General features: G+C 37.1%; 1 protein-coding gene across 1 annotated transcript in view; it reads left to right on the top strand.

The window, feature by feature from the left end:
- SEC22A (SEC22 vesicle trafficking protein homolog A (S. cerevisiae)) overlaps nt 1-24,081 on the top strand; it is a 64,730-nt gene that overhangs the window by 26,566 nt on the left and 14,083 nt on the right. The window contains exon 4 of the mRNA XM_010834269.1: nt 13,435-13,550. Coding sequence (XP_010832571.1) covers nt 13,435-13,550 — 116 coding nt within the window. The remainder of the gene's footprint in view (nt 1-13,434; nt 13,551-24,081) is intronic.

Below are 24,081 nucleotides of genomic sequence, written 5' to 3' on the forward strand. Positions count from 1 at the left end.
CTTTTCGCTTCTCTTCTTTTCACAGCTATTTGTAAGGCCTCCTCAGACAGCCATTTTGCTTTTTTGCATTTCTTTTTCTTGGGGATGGTCTTGATCCCTGTCTCCTGTACAATGTCATGAACCTCCGTCCATAGTTCATCAGTCACTCTATCAGATCTAGTCCCTTAAATCTATTTCTCACTTCCACTGTATAATCATAAGGGATTTGATTTAGGTCATATCTAAACGGTCTGGTGGTTTTCCCCCACTTTCTTCAATTTCAGTCTGAATTTGGCAATAAGGAGTTCATGATCTGAGCCACAGTCAGCTCCTGGTCTTATTTTTGCTGACTGTATAGAGCTTCTGCAATATTACTAAGTAATAGAAAAAGAATGAAGTATTGATGTTACATGGTACCATATGAACTTTAAAACATGCTAATTGAGAGAAGCCAGGTACAAAAGGTCACATATTTATAATTCATTTATTCAATATGTCCAGAGTAGGCAGATCTACAGAGATAGAAAAGTATATTTGCCATTGATAGGAGCTGGAGGGAAATAGGCATAATAACTACTAATTGTTATGAGGTTTCTTTTTAAGGTAATAAAAATGTTGTGGAATTAGTTGATAATGATGATACAAGTCTGTGAATATATTAAAATTTCTGAATTGTACACTTTAAAATGATGAATTTTATTATATTTGGATTATATTCAATTATTAAAATCAGTAATAAATGAAGGGGTTATTACTTTAAAGACTTCCAGTAATGATGGAATAGGTAATTGAGACCAATTGTGTGAGTTGCTCAGTCATGTCTGACTCTTTATGACCCCATGAACTATGGCCTGCCAGGCTCCTCTGTCCATGGAATTCTCCAGGCAAGAATAATGGAGTGGGTCGCCATTTCCTTCTCCAGGGCATCTTCCTGACCCAGGGATTGAACCTGGGTCTCCTGCATTGCTGGTGGATTCTTTACTATCTGAGCCCCCAGGGAAGACATTCAGACCAGTAGTCCCATGAAATACATGTGGACAAGCTAAATAGAATGTATATATTATATAGAATAATAGGTCTAATATAGAATTTATTTTAAAACATAATGTTCCTGATGTCTTTGGAGACCCAACAAGATTACTAAGAATTACTAGGTTACAGGGGAAAATGGAGGCTCAGGAAAATGAACCCAATGTTTGGAACTACTTTTTCGGTGGGGAGGCTTTTTCCAGTTCTGGAGGGAACTACTGATAACCTCTCAAGACTTGGGAGACAGGGATTAGAGAGCAGAACCCACCAAGGTGGTGAACCTCATGAGCAACTCTTCAGCTTTGGGTTAGGATTTTGCATGTCTGCACTCTAAGAAAAGGATAGACAGGAAGGAGTATGAAGTAGGTAGGCTTTATGTATGAAGTAGATAGGCTTTATCAGGACTGCAGCTTAGTTTTGAACCATATTGGTCTCTAAAACTGAATTGAGCTGATTACACTGTGCTTTGCTCCAAAGATCCTGGCAGAAACAAACAAATTTCCTAAGAAAAAGTCTCACAAGCTTTTAATGTCTACAATACGATTTTGAAAATAGATTGGCAAGCAATCAAAAATAACCAGACTCCTTGAGGAGACTAGACTATGTGAATGCAAACCATTAGACACACACACACTCTCTCTCTCTCTCTCTCTCTGTCCCTCTCACAGAAACCGTGGAGGCCAGAAGGCAACTTAATAATATCTTTTAAAAAAGAGGATAACTGCAAATGTAGAATTCTGTGGTTAACAAAGATATCCTGAAAGAATAAAATAGCTTTGTTCCTGATTTTGATCTTACCAGGAAAAGCTCAGTCTAAACAGTTAAATACTTATAATACGATATTAACGTAGGGTTTATATTTTATGCCTTTTTACCAGGTTGAGAAAATTCCCTTATATTCCCAGTTTTTATCAGGAACTGAAGTTGTATTCTGTCAAGTGCTTTGTCTGCATTTATTGAGATGATTGTAGCTTTTCAAATGTTAAATCAATCTGGTGGTTCTGTGATAAACCCCACTGAGGTTTATCCTGTATTATCCTGTTTATATACTCAGATCCAATTTGCTAAAATTTTATTAAGATATTGTACTTGTATTCATCAGGGAATTGGTTTGTAGTTTTCCTCTTTTGTGATTTTTTTTTTGGGGGGAGGGGTTGTCTGGTTTTGCTAACACAAAAAAACTGGCCTCAGAGAATAAATGGAAAGGTATTCTCTCGTCTTCAAAATTTGAGAAATGTTTCTGTAGAAGTTATTTCTTTAAGCATTTAGTAGGTGAAGCCTTTCGAGCTTCTGGTTTTTGTGATAAGATTTTTATCTACAGATCAGTTTCTTTAGTGAATGTAGTTATTCGAGTTATCTTCTTGAGTGAGTTTTAGTAGTTTGTTCCTTTTAAGAATTCTGTCCATTTCACCTAAGTTATTGAATTTTGGGGCATAAAGTTTGACATCAGTCTTCTTAGAGTTTATAATTTTTCTTTTTTTTAAAAAAGAATATATTTTGTATTGGGGTATAGCTGATAACAATGTTGTGATTGTTTCATGGTGAACAGCAAAGGGACTCAACCACACATATACATGTATCCATTCTCCCCCATAGAGTTTATAATTTTTATCAATTTCCTTAAAAAACTAGCTTTTGCTTACTTTGACTTTTTATTGTTTTGTTTTCTGTTTCATGATTTATGTTTTGGTGTTTATTACTTCCTATCTTTTGCTTCCTTAGAGTTTAGTTCGGAGAAGGCAATGGCACCCCACTCCAGTACTCTTGCCTGGAAAATCCCATGGATGGAGGAGCCTGGTGGGTTACAGTCCATGGGGTCGCTGAGAGTCGGACACAACTGAGCGACTTCACTTTCACTTTTCACTCTTATGCATTGGAGAAGGAAATGGCAGCCCACTCCAGTGTTCTTGCCTTGAGAATCCCAGGGACAGGGCAGCCTGGTGGGCTGCCGTCTGTGGGGTCGCACAGAGTCAGACACGACTGAAGTGACTCAGCAGCAGCAGCAGAGTTTAGTTGAGTTTTCTTTTTGTAGGTTATTAAGGTAGAAGTTGGGTGACTGCAGCCATGAAATTAAAAGCTTACTCCTTGGAAGGAAAGTTATGACCAACCTAGATAGCATATTCAAGAGCAGAGACATTACTTTGCCAACAAAGGTTCATCTAGTCAAGGCTATGGTTTTTCCTGTGGTCATGTATGGATGTGAGAGTTGGACTGTGAAGAAGGCTGAGTGCTGAAGAATTGATGCTTTTGAACTGTGGTGTTGGAGAAGACTCTTGAGAGTCCCTTGGACTGCAAGGAGATCCAACCAGTCCATTCTGAAGGAGATCAGCCCTGGGATTTCTTTGGAAGGAATGATGCTAAAGCTGAAACTTCAGTACTTTGGCCACCTCATGTGAAGAGTTGACTCATTGGAAAAGACTCTGGTGCTGGGAGGGATTGGGGGCAAGAGGAGAAGGGGACGACAGAGGATGAGATGGCTGGATGACATCACTGACTCGATGGACGTGAGTCTGAGTGAACTCCAGGAGTTGGTGATGGACAGGGAGGCCTGGCGTGCTGTGATTCATGGGGTCGCAAAGAGTCAGACACGACTGAGCGACTGATCTGATCAGATCTGATCTGAAGGTAGAAGTTGAGGTAGTTTACTTCGGAACTTTCTTTTTTAATACAGTTAGTACTGTGTATTTCCCACTAAATATTGCTTTAGCTGTATTTTGTGAATTTAAATTATAATCTATTGCATTTTTGCTTTCATTCTATTCAGAATGCTTTTTAATTTCCCTTTTGATTTCTTTCATGATCCATGGATTTGTTAGAAATATGTTACATGTTTCAAAATATAGAAATTTTTCAGATGCCTTTCTGTTACTGATTTCAAATTTAATTTCATTGTAGCCAGATAGCAAATTTTGTATAATTTTAATCCTTTTACATTTATTGAACTTGTTTTATTTTCTCCAAGTATAGTATATCTTAGTAATTTTTCTGTGTTCATTTGAAAAGAATATGTATTCTACTGTTACTGGCTAGATGATAATATATCAATATTGGTGATCAGTATCATTTAGATCAAGCTAGTTGATGGTGTTCAAGTCTTTTATACCTTTCTGGTTTTCTGTCTATTTCTGTTAATTATTGAGAAAGGGGTGTTCAAATCTCTCACTGTATTTTCAAATTTATGTTTTTTTCCTTTTAGGTCTATTGTTTTTATCTTGTGTATTTTAAATCTTGTTAAATATTTAGGATTGTTCTCTTGGTGTTATGTACTCCTTTGTCCTTTGAAATTACTTTCTTTATATCCAGCAATATTCTTGGCTCTGCAGTCTACTTTATTAATAGAGCAATGATAATCTTCTTTTTTAAAATTAGTGTATATTTTACCATCTTTTTTCTTTTAACATTTGTTTTTAACATATTTTTAAATAGGTAAATGTATTTTTAAAAATACTTATTTGAATATTTAAATAAATTAGTTAATTTAAATAAATACATTTATATATTTTAAAATATATACATTTACTTATATATTTTTAAATGAAATATAGTTGATTTGCAATGTTGTGTTAATTTCTATTTACAGCAAAGTGATTGAGTTATACATATCTATCTATATTACACATTCTCTTTCATGGTCTTTTCCATTATGGTTTATCATAGGATGTTGACTGTAGTTCCATGTGCTATACAGTAGGACATTGTTTTCCATTTTATATACAATAGTTTGCATCTGCTAATCCCAAGCTCCCAGTCCATCTCCCCTCCCTGCTTGCGCCTTGGCCACTACAAGTCTGTTCTCTGTGTCTGTGGGTTTGTTTCTGTTTTATAGATATGTTTATGTCATATTTTAGACTCCACATATAAATGATATTGCATGGTATTTGTCTTTCTCTTTCTGACTTACCTAGTATGATAATCTCAAAGTCCATGCTGTTGTATGCCATTGTATATATGTGCCACATCTTTATCCATTCATCTGTCAATGGACATTTATGTTGCTTCCATGTCTAGTAAATAGTGCTGCAATGAGCATTTTTGAATTATAGTTTTGTCCGGATATATGCCCCAAAGTGGGATTGCTGGACCATATGCCAACTCTAGTTTTCTGAGGAACTTCTATACTGTTCTCCATAGTGACTGTACCAACTTACATTCCCACCAAGGTGTAGAAGGGTCCCCTTTTCTTCATACCCTTTGCAGCACTTGATATTTATAGACTTTTTAATGATGGCTGTTCTGACCAGTGTGAGGTGGTACCCCATTATAGTTTTGACTTGCTTTTCTCTAATAATTAATGATGTTGAGCATTTTTCACATGCCTGTTGACCATCTGTGTGTCTTCTTTGGAGAACATCTTCTGCTCATTTTTTGATTGGGTTTTTTCCTTGTTCTTATTATTAAGTTGTATGAACTATTTGTGTATTTTTGGAGTTTAAGCCTTTGTCGGTTAAAACATTTGCAGATATTTTCTCCCTCTGTAGGCTGTTTGTTTTGTTTATTATTTCCTTTGCTGTACAAAAGCTTGTAAGTTTGATTAGATTCCATTTGTTTATTTTTGCTTTTATTTATATTGCCTTGGGAGACTGTTGTATTTTTATATTTAAAGAGTGTTTTTTTTTTTTTTAGGTATGTAGTTGGGTCTTTTGGGAAAAAAATCCAGTTTGACAATATCTGCCTGTTTACCTATGTATTCAGATCATTGATGTTTAGTGTGTTTATTGGTATGTTTGGGTTTAAACCTGTCATCTTGGCTATTTGTTTTTGTTCTTTCGGATTTTGATCACGTCTCTTTTTCTGCCTCTTTTTGTATTGATTACTTTTGATCTATTTTCTATTCTTTGTTGCCTTATTATACCTCCTTATTTCATTTGTCAGTTTTTGTGGTTCTTTTGGGTTTTATAGTCTTTCTTTCCAATGGATAAGCTGACAAGGTAACTTCTGCTTGAGAAAAGACAGTCATTGAAAATATAATTTCTCATGCCTTAACTGTCCTATTTGACAAAAAAAGAGAAGAGAGATTACTAATATATATCTGATATTTTGTGGTATGAACACTAGGTCCTGTGGTAGCTAATAAGCAAGCCTAAAACTAGTTCTGAAAATGAAAACAATTTTTGCCTAAGGGCGTGTCATTGCTTCAGAATACCTGGAGCCTCTTTTATGATTTTTCTTTCCAGGTTTACTACAGGCTCAAAACATCATCCCTCTTATCCACAGATTTTACATAATTAATTAGTTAATTTTTGGCTGCACTGCATCTTCACTGCTGCACATGAGCTTTCTCTAGTTGTGGAGAGTGGGGGCTACTCTGTAGTCGTGGTGCATGGGCTTCTCATTGCTTTGGCTTCTTGAAATTGTTGCAGAGCACAGGCTCTAGGCACACACACTTCAGTAGCTCAGCACAGGGGTTCAGCATTTATGACATGGGGGCTCTAGGGCATGTGGACTTGAGTAGTTGTGACACAGGGGCTCTTGTTGTGGCTCAAGAGCCCAAGAGCACGTGGGCTTCCATAGTTGTGGCATGTGGACTTAGTTACTCCACAGCAAATGGAATCTTCCTGGACCAGAGGTCGAACCCGTGTCCCCTGTATTAGCAGGGAGGATTCTTATCCTCTGTACCACTAGGGAAGTCCCACAGATATTTTTAACAACATTGGATCCCTGGGTCATAAGTGCTGAGTAGAAAAATGTCCTGTATTGAAGTCTGGATCCTTCTGTTGCTTTGGGCCCTCCTCAACCATTGTCATTTAGTAAACATGTTGAAGCATCATACACAAATCTAGAAAGGCGTATTAAGCAATATATGTTTTCTTAGTGGTATGGGTGGAAAGCTGCAATTTGATCTTTACTTTCAATATTCTCTAGACCTTTAACCACCAGAAACTTGATTGAGGTGGTAGACTTTTGTAATCTTGAGATTATTTTTTACCCTCTGGCATATATGTCATCTCAAGGTATCTAACCCAAAGCATATACTGTCTGTTCTTCAGGTCCTGTCAGCATGAGATCCTCAATGAAGTAGACTAATATAATATTCTATGAGGTGTTAAGATGTTAAGTGCTTGTAAGCCAAGATTTAGCAAACTTTTTCTGTAAAAGGCCAGGTAGTAAATATTTTATATTTTACAGGCCATGTGGTCTCTCTTATACCTACTCAACTTAACTACTCAACTCTGCTGGTATAGTATGAAAACAGCTATATGCAGTATGTAAAAGAATAGCTGACACTGTCTTGCAGTAAAACTTTATTTATAAAAATAGGTGCTAGGCCGGATTTGGTCCGTGGGTCATGGTTTGCTAACCCCTGCTATGGACAAATCAGTGGCACACAGTTGATAAAACCTAGTGGCAATATGATAAATTTACTGATATCTGTATTAAGTAAAAGCAAAATGCTTCTGGTCTTCTGTTTTAGGATAGATAAAAAAAAGTATACAAAAGTTAGTACCTGTGTGCCAGGGAGTTAATTGGTTTGTTCCACATGGAGACCGCATCTGGAAAAGCATGTGCTGTTGGAACCTACAGTAATCTGTTGTCATCCTCTATGATGCACCTAGTTGGAGACAAACTGGAAAGTTAAAAAGGAGTATGATAGGAATCATCACCAATGCATCTTTTTAAGCAAGCCTCGGGTGGTCACACCAATCTCTGCCGTTAGCCTAGGGATTAATTTTTTTATGATATTTGGATTGAGGGAGCTCCAAGACTTCCATTGGTCGTTCCTTCTCCAGTAGTTTTAATTCCATAGGTCTGGCACTTGCTAAGAATATATGTTCATTAAAATATACACTCAGGATCCAGGAGAATTACCTTAATTTGGGGTAGGGGTTCAACTTGACCTACTAGGAGGAGGACTTTATTAGAAATTCCTTGTATTACTTGACTTCCATAAGTCTCTACTCTGATGTGTAGATTGCCATGGTATCTTGGATCACCAAATAGGAGATACTTGGAAAATAGGGAGAAATCTGGAATTTGTTATTTTAAGAAAGGGAGAGAAAAATCATAAGAAAGAGAAAATTTTAAAATAATTGGCAGTTGGAGATTATCATAATATTAACTTTAAATTTGTTTTTAATTCAGATCAGGCCTGCATAATATTTTCTGTATAGTCTCCCAGTTTAAATATACTTTCTTGTTTTGCAGTTGTCTTTCCTAAATGAATTTATTTTAGAATCTGATTAATAGTTATTTGATAAACATTATTTTGCAGGCCTTGTCTCTCTTGCTTTTGGTATCTTTTTTCTACAGATGTTCTGCTGGGGTCAATATGTTAAATACTATGTCCTACTTTTACTTTTTTTTTTTTTAAACACTTTATTATAGAAAAATTTAAACATATATCAAGTAAATAGAATATTATAATTAACACTTTTGTATCCATCATCCAACTGTTATAACTATATCAATATTTTGACATTCTTGTTTCATCTATACCTCCCCTCACTACCCACTTATCCACTTGATAATTTCTACAGTTCTTTCTCTTTTTCTTTTTAAATTAAGTTTTTATACGATTTATAAAGGTTATTTTCCATTTACAGTTACTATAAAATATTGGCTATATTCCCCATGTTGTATAACACATTGCTGAGCCTATCTTATACCCAATAGTTTGCCACAGTTTTCTTTTTTAAGGGAAATTTGCACATACTAAAATGCACAGATATTTGTTGTATGGTTCAACAAATGGATACAGTTGTATAAACCACACTCTGTTTCAAAATATAGACTTTACTCTTATTCACATATGGCACGGCACGGCCAACAGATTAGGAGCTAAGAGTCTTTGCTGTGATTTCCCCAGGAAGGAACGGGAGAGGCCCAGAAAGTACATTTAAGATTGGCTAGTTTGAATACTTGTATGATACCTGCCCCTGAAGTGCTTCAGGCAGGGGAATAGTGGCCTTCAGTATGAGAACCCTGTAGTTAGGAATGTGGGCTCCGGATATGGGGTTTGCTTATGGAAGACGTGCTTGCAGATGAGTTTTTTGCCGTCTCTACGAATTAAATAGTCCCGGGAGAGGCAGTCCTTTGATGTCTGCAAGGCCCCGAGATGTCAAAGCATCAAAAATACAGAGTAAAAAACCATGATAATACATACACCTATCACAGTGTGGACCATTTCCATCTTCCTAGAAAGTTTTCTTTATGACCTTTCTCACTCAATCTCTGTCCCACTCCAGACAACCACTATTGAGATGTTTTTCGCTTTAAATTAGTTTTATTTGTTCTAGAGCTTTATATAAACAAGACTATATAGTGTAATTCTTGTGTTCAGCCTCTTTTGCTTAATCCAATGTCATATGTGTACGTTGCATCTCTGTAGTTTGTTCCCATCGCTGAGTAGTAGTCACTGTGTGGGCATACCACACTTTGTTTATCCAGGGTGGGTAAACATTGGACATTAGCTTGTTTCCAGTTTTTGGTTAGTGTAGATAAACCTGTTATAAACATTCATCTTTTGTTGCTATGTGTTTTCATTTCTCTCAAGTAAGTGTTAGGAGTCAAGTTGATAGGTCACGGGTTAGGTGCATGTTTAACTCTTTAACTGCCAGTTTTTGGAAGTAGTTGTGCCATTTTACATTCCCACAAGCAATGTATGAGAGTTTTGATTGCCCTCTATCCTCACCAACATTTAATGTTGTTATTCTTTTAAATTTTATATCCTTCAAAACAAATATATGAAACCCTAAATTTAATACACGTTTCTCAGTTTCTTTAATACCTCTGTTTTTAGCATAAATACTTGGTTAATCAGCATTTTGTCAATCTATGTAATTTTCTAGACAATTTATTAGTTGCCTACAAATGTGACTGTATTTGGCTGTTGTCCCACAATGCATGTAGATTTCCCAATCTCTTTCTGATACACACACACACACACACACACACACCCTCATAATCTAACAAATATTTATTGCTTTTTTCCCTCCAAAGTATTATGCTTAAATATTGTAGGGCATTTTATAAAGACAATAAGCACATGTCTGGTTTCAAGATGGGAAAAGCAAGTAAAAGTCAATAAATAAAATACAAGGTAGAATGTGATACATGCTCTAAGATAAAAAGGAAGTAACACTTTTAGACCTTGGAAACTTGAAGGACAAGCACATTTTTGACAAGTGGTAATGATAAGAAAGGGTCTTGTAGTGAAAAAAATAGTGTGTTTTTGTACCTTACAATTAGTCTCAGTCATAATTTAGTAATAAGGTATGCTTATTTAGATAGAACTGACTTGAAATTTCTCTGCATTTTAAAACCTGTGTCTCCAGGTGTTTTGGACATCATTGAATGACTGCAACTTCTGAACTTTGTCTTTGACTCAGCATAGACACTAGTATTATGAGGAGGTTTGAGGTTAGAATGGGACCATCTTTTTGAATACTCACTATGACTGTTCTGGTACTCTGTTTCACCAATTATTTTTCTTTTCTCTTGATTCTTCTATTTCTTCTTCTCTGAATTTGTTGTTCCACCTATAAATTTATTAAAGTCTCTTTCTTCCACCCCATTACTGGGGAAAAATAATTATTTTTCAATCCTGTTGTATCTGTCAGGCTGTCGTTCTGTTTTCCTCTCCTGTAACTGCGGAAGTGTTCACTTACTGCTTCTGTCTCTTACCTTTACTAGTTATTTAACTTCTTGCAGTCTGAATTTTGCCTTCACCATTGAATACTTTCTGAAGAGTCAGAACCATCTTAGTCAGTAAATCGAATCTTTTTTCTTTTTCAGTTCACATTGTCTTTGGCCTGTTTACAGACATTGTAATCCATGTCTTCTTGATGGTCTCCCTTTCCTGAGCTTCTGTTGCTCCCTCTTCTTCTGTTTGTTTTACATCTGTCTTCCCTGCCTCCTCTTCCTTTCTGTGAAGGCAGTGTTTACCAAGGGTTTGCTGTTGGCTCACTTCCTTCAGTATAATCTCATCCAAGCCCTTCCCATCAGATGCAGACCTCATCTGTTTTTCCAACTCACCTTTCTTGCATTCTTCAGTTGCTTATTAAACATATCTCATATCTCACCATCACTTCAAGTTTGATATGTTTAAAATGTCTCCATTCTCAATCAAACCTGGGTTTCTTCCACTGAGTCTGCTAATAGCCCTTTTGTTCCAAGGGATTTGCTCTTACTTCTTTAGGAATTTTTTTAAACTTTCCTTTAATCATTGGTACATTAAAATTTTAATTTTGATGTGAAAATGCAGTTATTGGGCTCAAGGAGACTAAAAAAAAAGCATCATAGCAGAAGACAATAATAGCTAAACAAATAAAAAGTGACCTGGTAGTGTTATTTTGAATTAAACAAAACTATTATTTTCTATATTACCTCTCATTTCTTTGTTTCTTACTGTTCTAAACCTGCTTTATACCTAATAGTACGTATCATGGTGCCAAATTAAAATGTGAAGTAAGCATTTGTGGATAATAATTCATCTAAAATCTGTTTTATAAAATAAAAAATATGTAATATAATTCATTGAAATGTGATTAAATATCTCGTTCAATTCATTAAAATGAGAAAGTGTCCTTACAAAGTGTCAGCCTCACATTCTGTGCAGGTGGAGTTTTTCTTAGTAAGTATTCCCACAGGTCTTAGGAAGGGGATGGGGTGGGAGTGGGGGAATCTCCACTTGAGAATATTCTTTCTTGTGATTTGGCACCTTTCCAGCCTGTCCTTTAGCATAATTTGTGCCTTGTCCTTGTTAAAGGAGGCTTGTCATTTGCTTTAATGCCTTTAAAAATGTTTCTAGTTATTTGAAATAATTTTTAAGTCATATACTATCATTATAAAGAGAGTGTTCCAAGGGCCCAAGAGGCAAGTCTTAGAAACTTGGTAAATATTATTATTTATTTCTTAAATAGGTATTAATCAACACATTAAAATGGTAATATTTTTTCATTCAAGCACGGCCATTCCTTACTTGACCACAAAAGGCTATGGTTCTTAATTACAGTATAGATTACTGTTTGGTTTTTTGGTAAGATAAACTTGTATACTTTCGGAGAAGGCAATGGCAACCACTCCAGTACTCTTGCCTGGAAAATCCCATGGGCATTAGAAGTGTTATTTCTGTAACCTGTTTAGTTATCAAGTAGCTTTGTGCTTGAGGTCCTTGCTAAGGATTTTTTTTTAACTTGGAGGTCAGTTCCCCCTTACTACCCAGAGGGAGTGGAGAAGGATGGAGGAGGGATGCAGAGTAGGACTAATTGTTAGACCATTGGATAGATTCTTAAGTTGTGCGATTTTTTTCTCTAGTGATAGAAAATCTGGTACCAATACTTTACAAAGACATTTAGTTTTTGCTTTCATATTAATCTCAAGGAAATTAACTGGGAGAACAAGCAGTTAGCTTTGGCACAGAAGAAATTTAAGAAAATATATCCTATATTTGGATTCCTACTGAATTTGAGGAATAACTTTTTTTCGTGACATGTGGGTTTTTGTGTTTTTATGAATTATTTAGGGATGTTTTTCTGCTGTAATGGTTGAATATAAGTTGCAAAGATTTAAGCCTTTATATTAATGTTCTACCTCATTAACTTCATTGTTAGGGCTTTTACACTTCAGTGATTTAAAATAAAATGATCTAAATATAGTTCTGTTGTCCTCTTTTTCCCTCTCTCTCCCTTTTGAGGTCTAGATGATTATGTATTTAGTTTTGTGTTTTCATTTAGACTCTATAGTTAATTTTGTTAACTGCAGAATGATGAAGGGAAGCTATTGTATATCTAAATGTGTTATACCATAAAGTCCCGATGGATAGGGCATGTGTCTGTAAAATAAACTGGTCACTTCATCAACTGTTGTTTTATCTTCAAGTGGTCTTCAGAGACCAGGAGCCTCATAACTGTAAGAGTCCATTCTATTACAGAGTTCAAATCAGTGGTTATAGATGAGCTTTCGCATATACCCTGTGGTATTTATAGCCCTGGGACCCAAATAAGGAAGAGCTTTGCTTAAAAGCAAGCTATGTTTGTCCTTTAAAATGTTTCCTAAGCATTTTCAGAAAAAATAGGAATTATGCAGTGAATTTCTGAGCAAAGTCACCTTCGCAAATATTTGCAGCTAAAAAAATATACATATTTGCAGCTACTTGTAAATGGTAGACATATTTAGGCAATAAGATTTTTTTCCTATATGGTTTACTGGCGAATGTGAGAACTCCTTAGCGCTATGTACCTCAAATGCAAATTAGGTGTCTTTGTTAAAAATGTAGAAAAAAAGTTAACTTGAGTTCAAGGGAATGAAGCTGTCATGTCAGACATTTTGCATTTTAAAAAATATGTAATTTGTAAGGCATAATAATTTTTTGAAGATTCACCAATATTTGATCCATATAAATTAAGCAGTGAATTTCATTTTATATAAGTATAGGTATTGATGTGAGATATTGATGTTCATTTCTGATCATTTTTTTTTATTTTTCAGCTCACCAGAGACTGGAACCAGCAACTCTTTCAGGGATTGTGGCATTTATCCTTAGTCTTTTATGTGCTGCTCTGAATTTAATTCGAGGCTTTCATGCCATAGAAAGTCTCCTGCAGGTACTGTGCTATTTTTGCAATTTCAGATGACTGTGCCTTTTGATTCCACTTGTTACACAATTGATTTAGATTTGGTTATTAGTACAACTTAATGTGCTCAGATTTTGTATCCTTTATACTACTCTAGTTTCCTCTCCCCTTAAAAACACTACTTTCTAGTTGGCTTCTTCGACTTAACTAACAAATATTTATTTATTATCTGCTCTGCAGGAGGCACTGCTTAGAGGTATTCTGGAGAAACCAAGATATGTGTGACAAGGGCCTTGCAGTCTCAGGCCCTGGAATTGAATTGGGAGGCAGAGAAGTCCACAAATAAATGACAAGTACAGAGAGTTTGAAGGAGGAGTCAGGATACGAGCAGGAAGCTCTGAGGGGGGCGGTGAGCAGGACCTGGAAGCACCTGAGTAGACAGAGATAAGCAGAAGAAAGAGGAGAGCACTCATAGGCAGGTTTTCGTCCTGCTTTTGGATTTCCTACCTAGTTATCTCCTTTTTTTCTTTTTTATTGATGGCTACCTCTGAAATCGCTAATTTTTTCAGATATTGCCAACTATTTTGTTTTCCAGAGGAGTTTCTTCCGGAGACTATAGCTATCAGAACATACGTTTTCTCTTACTTTTTGTAAACTTTTGAAACTTCCTTTCTTGAAGTTACACACATCTCCCCTTTTCCTTTCCCTGTTTTTACTCACATTCTCTGAAGAGTTTTTGACACTTACACATTGTAAATTAGTTCTTTTTTTTTTTTTTGGCCAGTATTATGCTAAAAATATCATTTGTAAGAACCCAGTCAAGGCACTTTATATTCTGTTTTAAAGTTGCTGTTAGTTTGGGGAATACGCAAGAGAGTGGCATCTTGAGTACCCTCTGAAAGTCCTCAGCCATATGAAGCCAAGAGCAGAGGACATCACAGCTTTCAGGCAGCAGAGCTATCCCTCCAGGGGGATTGGGGGTCTTCTTATGACTTCCCAGCTCCTCTCCTGAACATCCGGGCCTGTAGGTAAAGCCCCTGTTCCCTTTCAGGCACAGGGCAGCTGGCTGCTGTCTCTGGGCATTCCTGCCCTGGTTGCTGAGCTGTTTAGCTTTATTCTAGTAAGGCATCAATTTCAAACCACTTAAACAACCTGCCAGAAAGAAACAAAGGCAATTTGGAGACTGCTGACTGGAAAAAGCTAATAAATAAGATCTTCTCTTGCCTTTAAAAAAAAAAAAAACTTGATGTAGTGGAAAGAACAGTCACATAGAAGTGTGAGAGCTGATTTTTGTTTGTGGAAGAGTGAGAGAGAGAGTTGACTCCAGCTGAGCTGATTAGCTCTGTGACCTTGAATTGTTCACCTTACTTTCTGGTTCCTCAGTTTCATTTCTTATAAAATGAAGGAGACTTCCCTGGTAGTCCAGTGGTTAATAAGACTCCTTACTGGGGATTGAACCCCTGTCCTCTCCAATGCAGGGGACATGGGTTCAATCCCCAGTAAGGGAATTAAGGTTTCCACATGGTGTGCAGCACAACCAGAAAAAAAAAAAAAATGGCAAAATACATCCAAATAAATCCATCATGTTAAAAAAAAAAAAAGTGAATGGTGAATGGATAAACAGATTTCAGCAAACTATACAGTGGAATATTATTCAGTAATAAAAAGAAGTGAGCTATCAAGCTACAAAAAGACATGGCTAAACCTTAAGTTCATATTGCTTAATGAAAGAAGCCAGTTTGAAAAAAAAAAACTATATACTAAGTGATTTTAACTATACGACATTTTGAAAAAGGCAAAACTCTAAAGACAATAAGTGAAAAGATTTGGAGGGATGGAGGAAGGGAGCATGAGGATTTTCGGGCAGTGAAACTGTTCTTATTATAATGGTGGTTATGTCCTTATAGTGCACATATAGTGTTAGTTGCTCAGTCGTGTCTGACCCATTTGCAACTCCAAGGACTGTAGCCCACCAGGCTGCTCTGTCCATGGAATTCTCCAGGCAAGAATACTGGAGTGGGTAGCCATTCTTTTCTCCAGGGAATCTTCCCAACCCCGGGATCGAACCTGGGTCTCCTGCATTGCAAGCAGATTCTTTACTGTCTGAGCCGCCAGGGAAGCCCAACGTCATTATACATTTGTCAAAACCAGTAGAATGTACAACACAAAGAGTGGGCCCTAATGTAAACCATGGACTTCAGTTAATAATAGTATGTCACTATTGGTTCATCAGTTGCAATGTTAGTGCATGATGTTAATGATAGAGGAAAGTGAGTAGGGGAAAGAGTGGATATATGGGAACTCGCTGTACCATCTGCTTAAATTTTCTGTAAACCTGAAACTGCTCTAAAGATAGCAGTCTGTTCATCCGTACACACACCTCCCCACTACCACCAAATTAAAGCAAAGACTGGAGGCACATTCTCTGACTTTGATATTTCATTAGGTGTGGCTCTACTTAGTTAAAGTACAGCTTGTTACACTTGGCCAGCTCTTAAGAAATGGTGGATGGGGCTTTCTTTTCTAACAGAGTGGCAGAGTGTTCCCCTTCACACGGGCCAGGTAGGGACACCAGAGCCCTAGCCAGAATGGAGCCTGGGTTCAGGAGTCTGATTTGTATTTCATAGTCAGATATACAAATTTTTGCTGTCTGAGAACTATGGCCATTTTGAGAAAGCCACTGAGAGACAGAGCAGGTTCTCTGAAATTGTACCCACCAGTCTCTCTCAGCTTGGCCCCCAGCTCCCCTCATCAAGATGTCCTGGGAAATAACTGTAATTTGCATTAATTTGCACAAGGAAAGTCTGGAAAGATAAGAAACCAATAAATGTAGTGGGAACTGGATAGATAGGAAGCAGAGTAGGATTGGGAATCTTCACAATATGTATCTTCTTAATTTTTACTTTTTGAACCATATAAATATATGACATTTAGATTTTAAATGCTAAAAATTAATATTTATTAGCACCTATTATGTAATCTGGAAAACACTTTTCTTAATCCAAATTAATAGGTAGATTTTCAAGAAACAGAAATTTCAGGCAGAGTAAAGGTATATGTTTTCATGGAGGGTAAGAGGAAGCTGAGCATTTTCCCTACATTTTTGAAGCTTCTTATTGTCTCTTAGAGTCTACAGTTTCCCTAGGAGCTTCAGGGTTTTTTATTTTAAACGGTTCCTTAAAACTGTGGTGGTGGGGTATGAAAGCAGCATGGGGTGAATTATGAATGGGAAGTTACAGTGGTCTTTTATAGTTTGGGATGCTTATATCTTTGAAGATGTGTCTTTCTGATGGTTGATATGGAATTCTTTTTCACTGTCGTCCTAGACTAAATTCACCCCAACAACATTGCTTTCTCACTTGACCCGGGGAACTGTAAATTGTTCCATGTAGGGTTTTTAGCTATCTGGAGGCTAGGGACACCTGGTTATGTTACTCTCTTAGCATTGTTTTAAGTCTTTGTTCTGCCATAACCCAAATACACTCATCAACAGTTGAGGTTCCTAAAACAGTGATGCTTTAAGAGAGGAGTGAGGAAACAAAAGAGTACAAAGTTGGGGGAATGTAATCTACAGGTACTCTGTTACTCGTTGGTAGTTTTAAGGTATTTTCCAGCAAATTTTGATCCTCTCACCTAAATGAGAATTACTGCTTTTGGAAATTCACTGGACCAAAAGTAGAGATTCCCATTGTTCCAATTATTGGGGTTTTTACATCTGTATAGAGAGAATGTTCTGGTAAGTGACTGGAACTTGGAGATATGTTTCCTTGTCTTGTTATGAAAATAATGAAGGAGTGCTATGTAGTGTTGGATTCCTGAAAGATGGAATGGACAATAGGCTAACAAATGGAGAAAAATGTGATTGCAGAGAGCACTGTGATAAACTTAGAGCTCTTAGCAGGATGAGTTTAGGCATGCAAACTAGATTAACTTCAACAGTACATCCTTTATAGCTTGAATTAACCTGAAAGAAAATATATACAAAATTAGGGACCTGAGTTCTCTCCCTTTTGCTCTTCCCTCAGCATCTCTTTTATCATTGTTTGTGACTTGTGTTGGTTAAAATGTTCTTTTTATTCTCATTAAAGCCACTGAACTTAAGACATACTTCTTAGCCTTTTCTCCTTCATCACTGTACTTTGTGTTCAGAATAATCTCTACAGTTGCTGTAGATTATTTTTGATCAATAAAGTAGATCTTTTTGAGGTGGTCCACTGTGTAGACTTGAGTGCAAAATCCCGAACATGGGTCTTAAACCTTTATCTGTTCTGAACTTACCTGTATCTAATCACACCCCACTGGTACAGACTTAGTCATATGGCCGCACCTATCTGTAAGAGAAGCTGGACATGAAGCTCAGCAGCCATGCCCCCAGTTAAAATGCAAGGATGCTAAAGAAAAAAAAGATATAGCTATCACAGAACTGGAAATAGTTTTCATTCCAATCCCTAAGAAAGGCAATGCCAGAGAATGCTCAAACTACAGCACAATTGCACTCATCTCACACGCTAGTTGGAGAAGGAAATGGCAACCCACTCTAGTACTCTTGCCTGGGAAATCCCATGGACAGAGGACCCTGGTAGGCTGCAGTCCATGGGGTCGCTGAGGGTTGGACACAACTGAGTGACTTCACTTTCACTTTTTACTTTCATGCATTGGAGAAGGAAATGGCAACCCACTCCAGTGTTCTTGCCTGGAGAATCCCAAGGACGAGGGAGCCTGGTGGGCTGCCGTCTATGGGGTCGTACAGAGTTGGACATGACTGAAGCGACTTAGCAGCAGCAGATCATAGTAGTAACAGAGGAAGTGCCAAGACAGTACCTAGATTAAGTGGCCTCAGCATTTCTTTAATACTTGATTTAAAAGCAAAGGTTTTATTTGGGGGCCATATTTTTAGATCTAGCTGAAAATGTATAGTGTGTGTCCTGAGTGTGAACAATATATTGATATTAATTTCAAATTTGATTTTTTAAGGCTGTGAATTCTAAATACTCTCCTTAAGTATTAAAACTGATTGCCACATTTATCTTCTAGTATGTAACTTGGTGCCTGAGGCAATTTAAATTTGAGAACCCACAGGAATTAACATTCCTGTGTAGTTAATGTCTTTGAAGGTTCAGCACAAGTTTGTTTCTTCTGGATTAATAACTGATTCTTAGGGTGATAACAAGCGATTTATTACAATGCCCAGTACTGAAGTTTTTCTTTGGTATCTAAGTTCAGACTGGGGAGGTTTAGGATGAGTACAGCTCTTTTTCAAGTTGGTAAATTTGATTTGGTGTTCACAGTAACGTGTAAATTAGATTATTTTCGCTCATTTCCATACTTTGTTCTGGGTTTAGACATGTTATTGTGAATTGACACCTCACGAATGCATAAGCTTTTATCACATTGGGCTTACTTTTCCTGTGTGCTTTTAAGGATCAGCCTTGGAACGATGATCTTAATTAGGCTGATGCCAACCAGAAGTAATTCACATGTGGTGCACTAGAAAAAAAAACGAGTATTCTGATACAGAATTGGAAATGCTGACCTAGAAGTCAGAATACCTGGGTCACATTTGCCAATAGCAAACTTTGTGACCTTGGATGGGTTATTTTACCTTCTTGGATCTCATTTTTCTATTTTGCTAGAGGAAAGTTTTAGACTACATAGGCTCAAGGATCACTTCATTACTACGGCTCTGATTCTAAAATTGTTTGTTCAGTTCAGTTCAGTCGCTCAGTCGTGTGCGACTCTTTGCGACCCCAAATTGTTTGTAATGGATACTATAACTAAAAGTCAACTTGCTTTTATTCCTGGAGTTCTTTATTTCCCATAGATTTGTTACTACCTTTTAAACAAATTATGTACCTATTAAAGCTCAATGAAAGTTTTTATTTCTTTAGTAGTATTATATCTATGTTAAGACGCAGTGATTGCTTTCTTAAAAAAAAAATGCATTTTTCATGTGCTCTGTGCATAAAGAGTTGGAAGGAAAAGTATAAAGAAGAAAAGAAAAATCTCCCAATTTTCTCTTATTTTATTCATATCTACCATATATATACACACATATCATACCATTATGTAACTTTGTGTCCTTTTTTTCACTGAAGTTTAAAAAGTGAATGTTTCTCAATTATTACAGACCTTTAAATAGTATCATTCTAATACATTTTGTGGCTATCATAGGAAGCTTCTGCTTACCTTGACATCCTCATTTTAAAAAATTCTTTCCTTTTATTAGTTATTTCTCAAGCAGTATATTGATATCCTAGCATCCTCTGAAGGTGAATATGATTTTAAAAAATTTGAACTCTTTACTTCAGCCCTTTCTTCCCTGCCCCACCCTTAATCCCATCTCCTGTCCACCCTGCCCCCACTGACTCCCACTTTTGTCTCTCTCTAAACCTCTGCCCCATGTTTCCCCAGCCTGTAGCTATTCATCTGTTTTTCATATGCTTCCTCTCTACTGGCTCTGTTCTCTGAGCTCATAAGTATGTTATAGCCTGCTGATCTTTAAAAAAACAAACAAAACACCCCTAAAAAACTTCTAGATGTATGTTCCCTCCTAATATTTTGAAAGCATAGACTACACTGTGCCCCTATTCCCTGACCTCTGTTCTCTTGGTTGACCATGATCCCTTTCTGCCCTTATAATTCTTTCAGTGACCATTAAGTTCACCTGTGTCCTTCGGGTAACCAGATACTGCAGCCGCTCTAGAGGTCTTGTTTTACGTGTCCTGTCTTATCACACATGTTGTTCAGTGCTTGCTTTTGAAAATAATTCAGTGTTTAAATTCAAAAATAATGTTTATTTTAGAAAACTTAGAACCAAATAAAATAGATCACTGTTAATAGTTTCATGGTTTACTTTATTCTTGACATAATCTCATCCCTTCATTTCCATGAAACAATTTTTCCTATTGTATCTTTTTTCCTTTCTCTTCTTGTTGTTCAGTTTATTTGGTAAATTTTGTCCTCCACCTGTCCTTTAAATTGTAGGGTTTGTGTCATGTGCTTGGCTTTATATTCTTTTAAGTCTACATCTTCTTGGATATTTTCATAATGACTTTTAAAAAAGTTAATGTGTGTATATCTACAGACATCAATAGTCATGCATACACAAGTAAAATATGTACATGGTAAATTTCAAGCCTGTAATTTTCATAATAGGCAATTCTCTTCCCATTTCTCCTCCCCAGAGTCAACCACTGGTGTATCCTTCTAGAGAGACTATGTGCATATGTTAGTGAAATGAAGTGAAAGTTGCCCAGTTGTGTCTGACTCTTTGCAACCCCATGGACTATACAGTCCGTGGAGTTCTCTAGGCCAGAATACTGGAGTGGGTAGCCGTTCCCTTCTCCAGGGGATCTTCCCAACCCAGGAATTGAACCCAGGTCTCCTGCATTGCAGGTGGATTCTTTACCAGTGAGCCACCAGGGGAGCCCATATATGTTAATACGTATGTATTTATAGATTTACTTATATATTCTTTTAAAATTATTCCTTTGTAAATGTCAGTGTATTATTCATATTGATTTGAATCTTTTTCCATCTAACTATGTAAATCATTTCATGGCAGTATATAGAGATTCTTGTTAGTGACTGAAAAGCATTTTTTTTTTTTTTCATTTGTATCCCTGTTTCCCCCACCACACACCATTTTATTTTGAAAGAATTCAGACTTACAGAAAGGTTTTAAAAAGCAATACAATTAACAGCTACCAAACCATTCAATGCCACAGTAATCCAAGTCTGTGCCCCAACCAGTAATGCTGACGAAGCTGGAGTTGAACGGTTCTATGAAGACCTACAACTAACACCCAGAAAAGATGTCCTTTTCATTATAGGGGACTGGAATGCAAAAGTAGGAAGTCAAGAAACACCTGGAGTAACAGGCAAATTTGGCCTTGGAATACAGAATGAAGCAGGGCAAAGGCTAACAGAGTTTTGACAAGAGAATGCACTTGTCATAGCAAACACCCTCTTCCAACAGCGAAAGAGAAGACTACCATGGACATCAGCAGATGGTCAATATAGAAATCATATTGATTATATTCTTTTCAGCCAAAGATGTAGAATCTATACAGTCAGCAAAAACAAGACCGGGAACTGACTGTGGCTCAGATCATGAACTTCTTATTTCCAAATTCAGACTTAAATTGAAGAAAGTAAGGAAAACCACTAGGCCATTCAGGTATGACCTAAATCAAATGCCTTACAATTATACAGTGGAAGTGACAAATAGATTCAAGGGTTTAGATCTGATAGACAGTGCCTGAAGAACTATGGATGGAGGTTCATGACATTGTACAAGAGGCAGTGATCAAGACCATCTCCAAGAAAAAGAAATGCAAAAAGGCAAAATGGTTGCATGAGGAAGCCTTACAAATAGCTGAGAAAAGAAGAGAAGCTAAAGGCAAAGGAGAAAATGAAAGATATACCCATTCGAATGTGGAGTTCCAATGAATAGCAAGGAGAGATAAGTGATCAATGCAAAGAAATAGAGGAAAACAATAGAATGGGAAAGACTAGAGATTTCTTCAAGAAAATTAGAGATACCAGGGAAAATTTTCATGCAAAGAAGGGCACAATAAAGGAAAGAAATGTTACGGACCTAACACAGGCAAAAGATATTAAGAAGAGGTGGCAAGAATACACAGAAGAATTATACAAAAAAGATCTTCATGACCCAGATAACCACGATGGTGTGATCACTCACCTATAGCCAGACTTCCTGGAATGCAAAGTCAAGTGGGCCTTAGGAAGCATCACTACGAACAAAGCTAGTGGAGGTGTTGGAATTCCAGTTGAGCTATTTCAAATCCTAAAAGATGATGCTGTGAAAGTGCTGCACTCAATATGCCAGCAAATTTGGAAAACTCAGCAGCGGCCCCAGGACTGGAAAAGGTCAGTTTTCATTCCAATCCCAAAGAAAGGCAATGCCAAAGAATGTTCAAGCTACCCCACAATTGCCCTCATCTCACACACTAGCAAAGTAATGCTCAAAATCCTCCAAGCCAGGCTTCAGTAGTACATGAACCATGAACTTCCAGATGTTCAAGCTGGTTTTAGAAAAGGCAGAGGAACCAGAGATGTAATTGCCAACATATGTTGGATCACTGAAAAAGCCAGAGAGTTCCAGAAAAACATCTATTTCTGCTTTATTGACTTTGCCAAAGTCTTTGACTGTGTGGATCACAACAAACTGTGGAAAATTCTTAAAGGGATGGAAATATCAGACCACCTGACCTGCCTCCTGAGAAATCTGTATGCAAGTCAAGAAGCAACAGTTAGAACTGGACATGGAACAACAGATTGGTTCCAAATCAGGAAAGGAGTATGTCAAGGCTGCATATTGTCACCCTGCTTATTTAACTTATATGTAGAGTACATCATGAGAAATGCCGGGCTGGATGAAGCATAAGCTGGAATCAAGATTACTGTGAAAAATATCAATAACCTCAGATATGCAGATGACACCACCCTTATGGCAGAAAGCAAAGAAGAACTAAAGAGCCTCTTGATGAAAGTGAAAGAGGAGAGTGAAAATGTTGGCTTAAAGCTCAACATTCATAAAACTAAGATCATGGCATCTGGTCCCATCACTTCATGGCAAATAGATGAGGAAACAGTTGAAACAGTGAGAGACTTTATTTTGGGGGGCTCCAAAAATTTGGGGGTGCTCACTGCAGATGGTGACTGCAGTCATGAAATTAAAAGACACTTGCTCCTTGGAAGGAAAGCTGTGAAATTAAAAGACACTTACTCCTTGGAAGAAAAGCTATGATCAACCTAGACAGCATATTAAAAAGCAAAGACATTACTTTGTCAACAAAGATCTATCTAGTCAAAGCTACGGTTTTTCCAGTAGTCATGTATGGATGTGAGAGTTGGACTATATAGAAAGCTGAGCACTAAAGAATTGATGCTTTTAAACTGTGGTGTTGAAGACTCTTGAGCCTTCCTTGGACAGCAAGCAGATCCAACCAGTCCATCCTAAAGGAAATCAGTCCTGAATATTCATTGGAAGGACTGGTGCTAAAGCTGAAGCTCCAACACTTTGGCTCCAGTACTTTACCTGATGTGAAGTACTGACTCGTTGGAAAAGTCCCTGATGCTGTGAAAGATTGAAAGCGGGAGAAGAAGGAGACGACAGAGGATTAGATAATTGGATGGAATCACCGACTTGATGGACATGAATTTGAGTAAGCTCCGGAAGTTGTTGATGGACAGGGAAGCCTGGCATGCTGCAGTCCATGGGGTTACAAAGATTCAGACACGACTGAGTGACTGAACTGAACTGTTACATACCTGCCATTCTTTCTTCCTTTCTCTCTTTATTTTCTTTTTTTCTGAATCATTGGAAAGTAAAATTGTCAGTATTATGACAGATGTATTCCAAAATTATTCAATATGTCTGTCTTTAGGACTAGAACATTCTCCTGCGTAATCACAATACCTTTATTAAACCAAAGAAACTGAAGACCAATGCTGCTGCTGCTGCTAAGTCACTTCAGTCGTGTCCGACTCTGTGCAACCCCATAGATGGCAGCCCACTAGGCTCCTCTGTCCCTGT

Source organism: Bison bison, unplaced genomic scaffold (assembly GCF_000754665.1).
Source record: "Bison bison bison isolate TAMUID 2011002044 unplaced genomic scaffold, Bison_UMD1.0 scf7180017864032, whole genome shotgun sequence".
Classification (NCBI taxonomy): domain Eukaryota; kingdom Metazoa; phylum Chordata; class Mammalia; order Artiodactyla; family Bovidae; genus Bison; species Bison bison.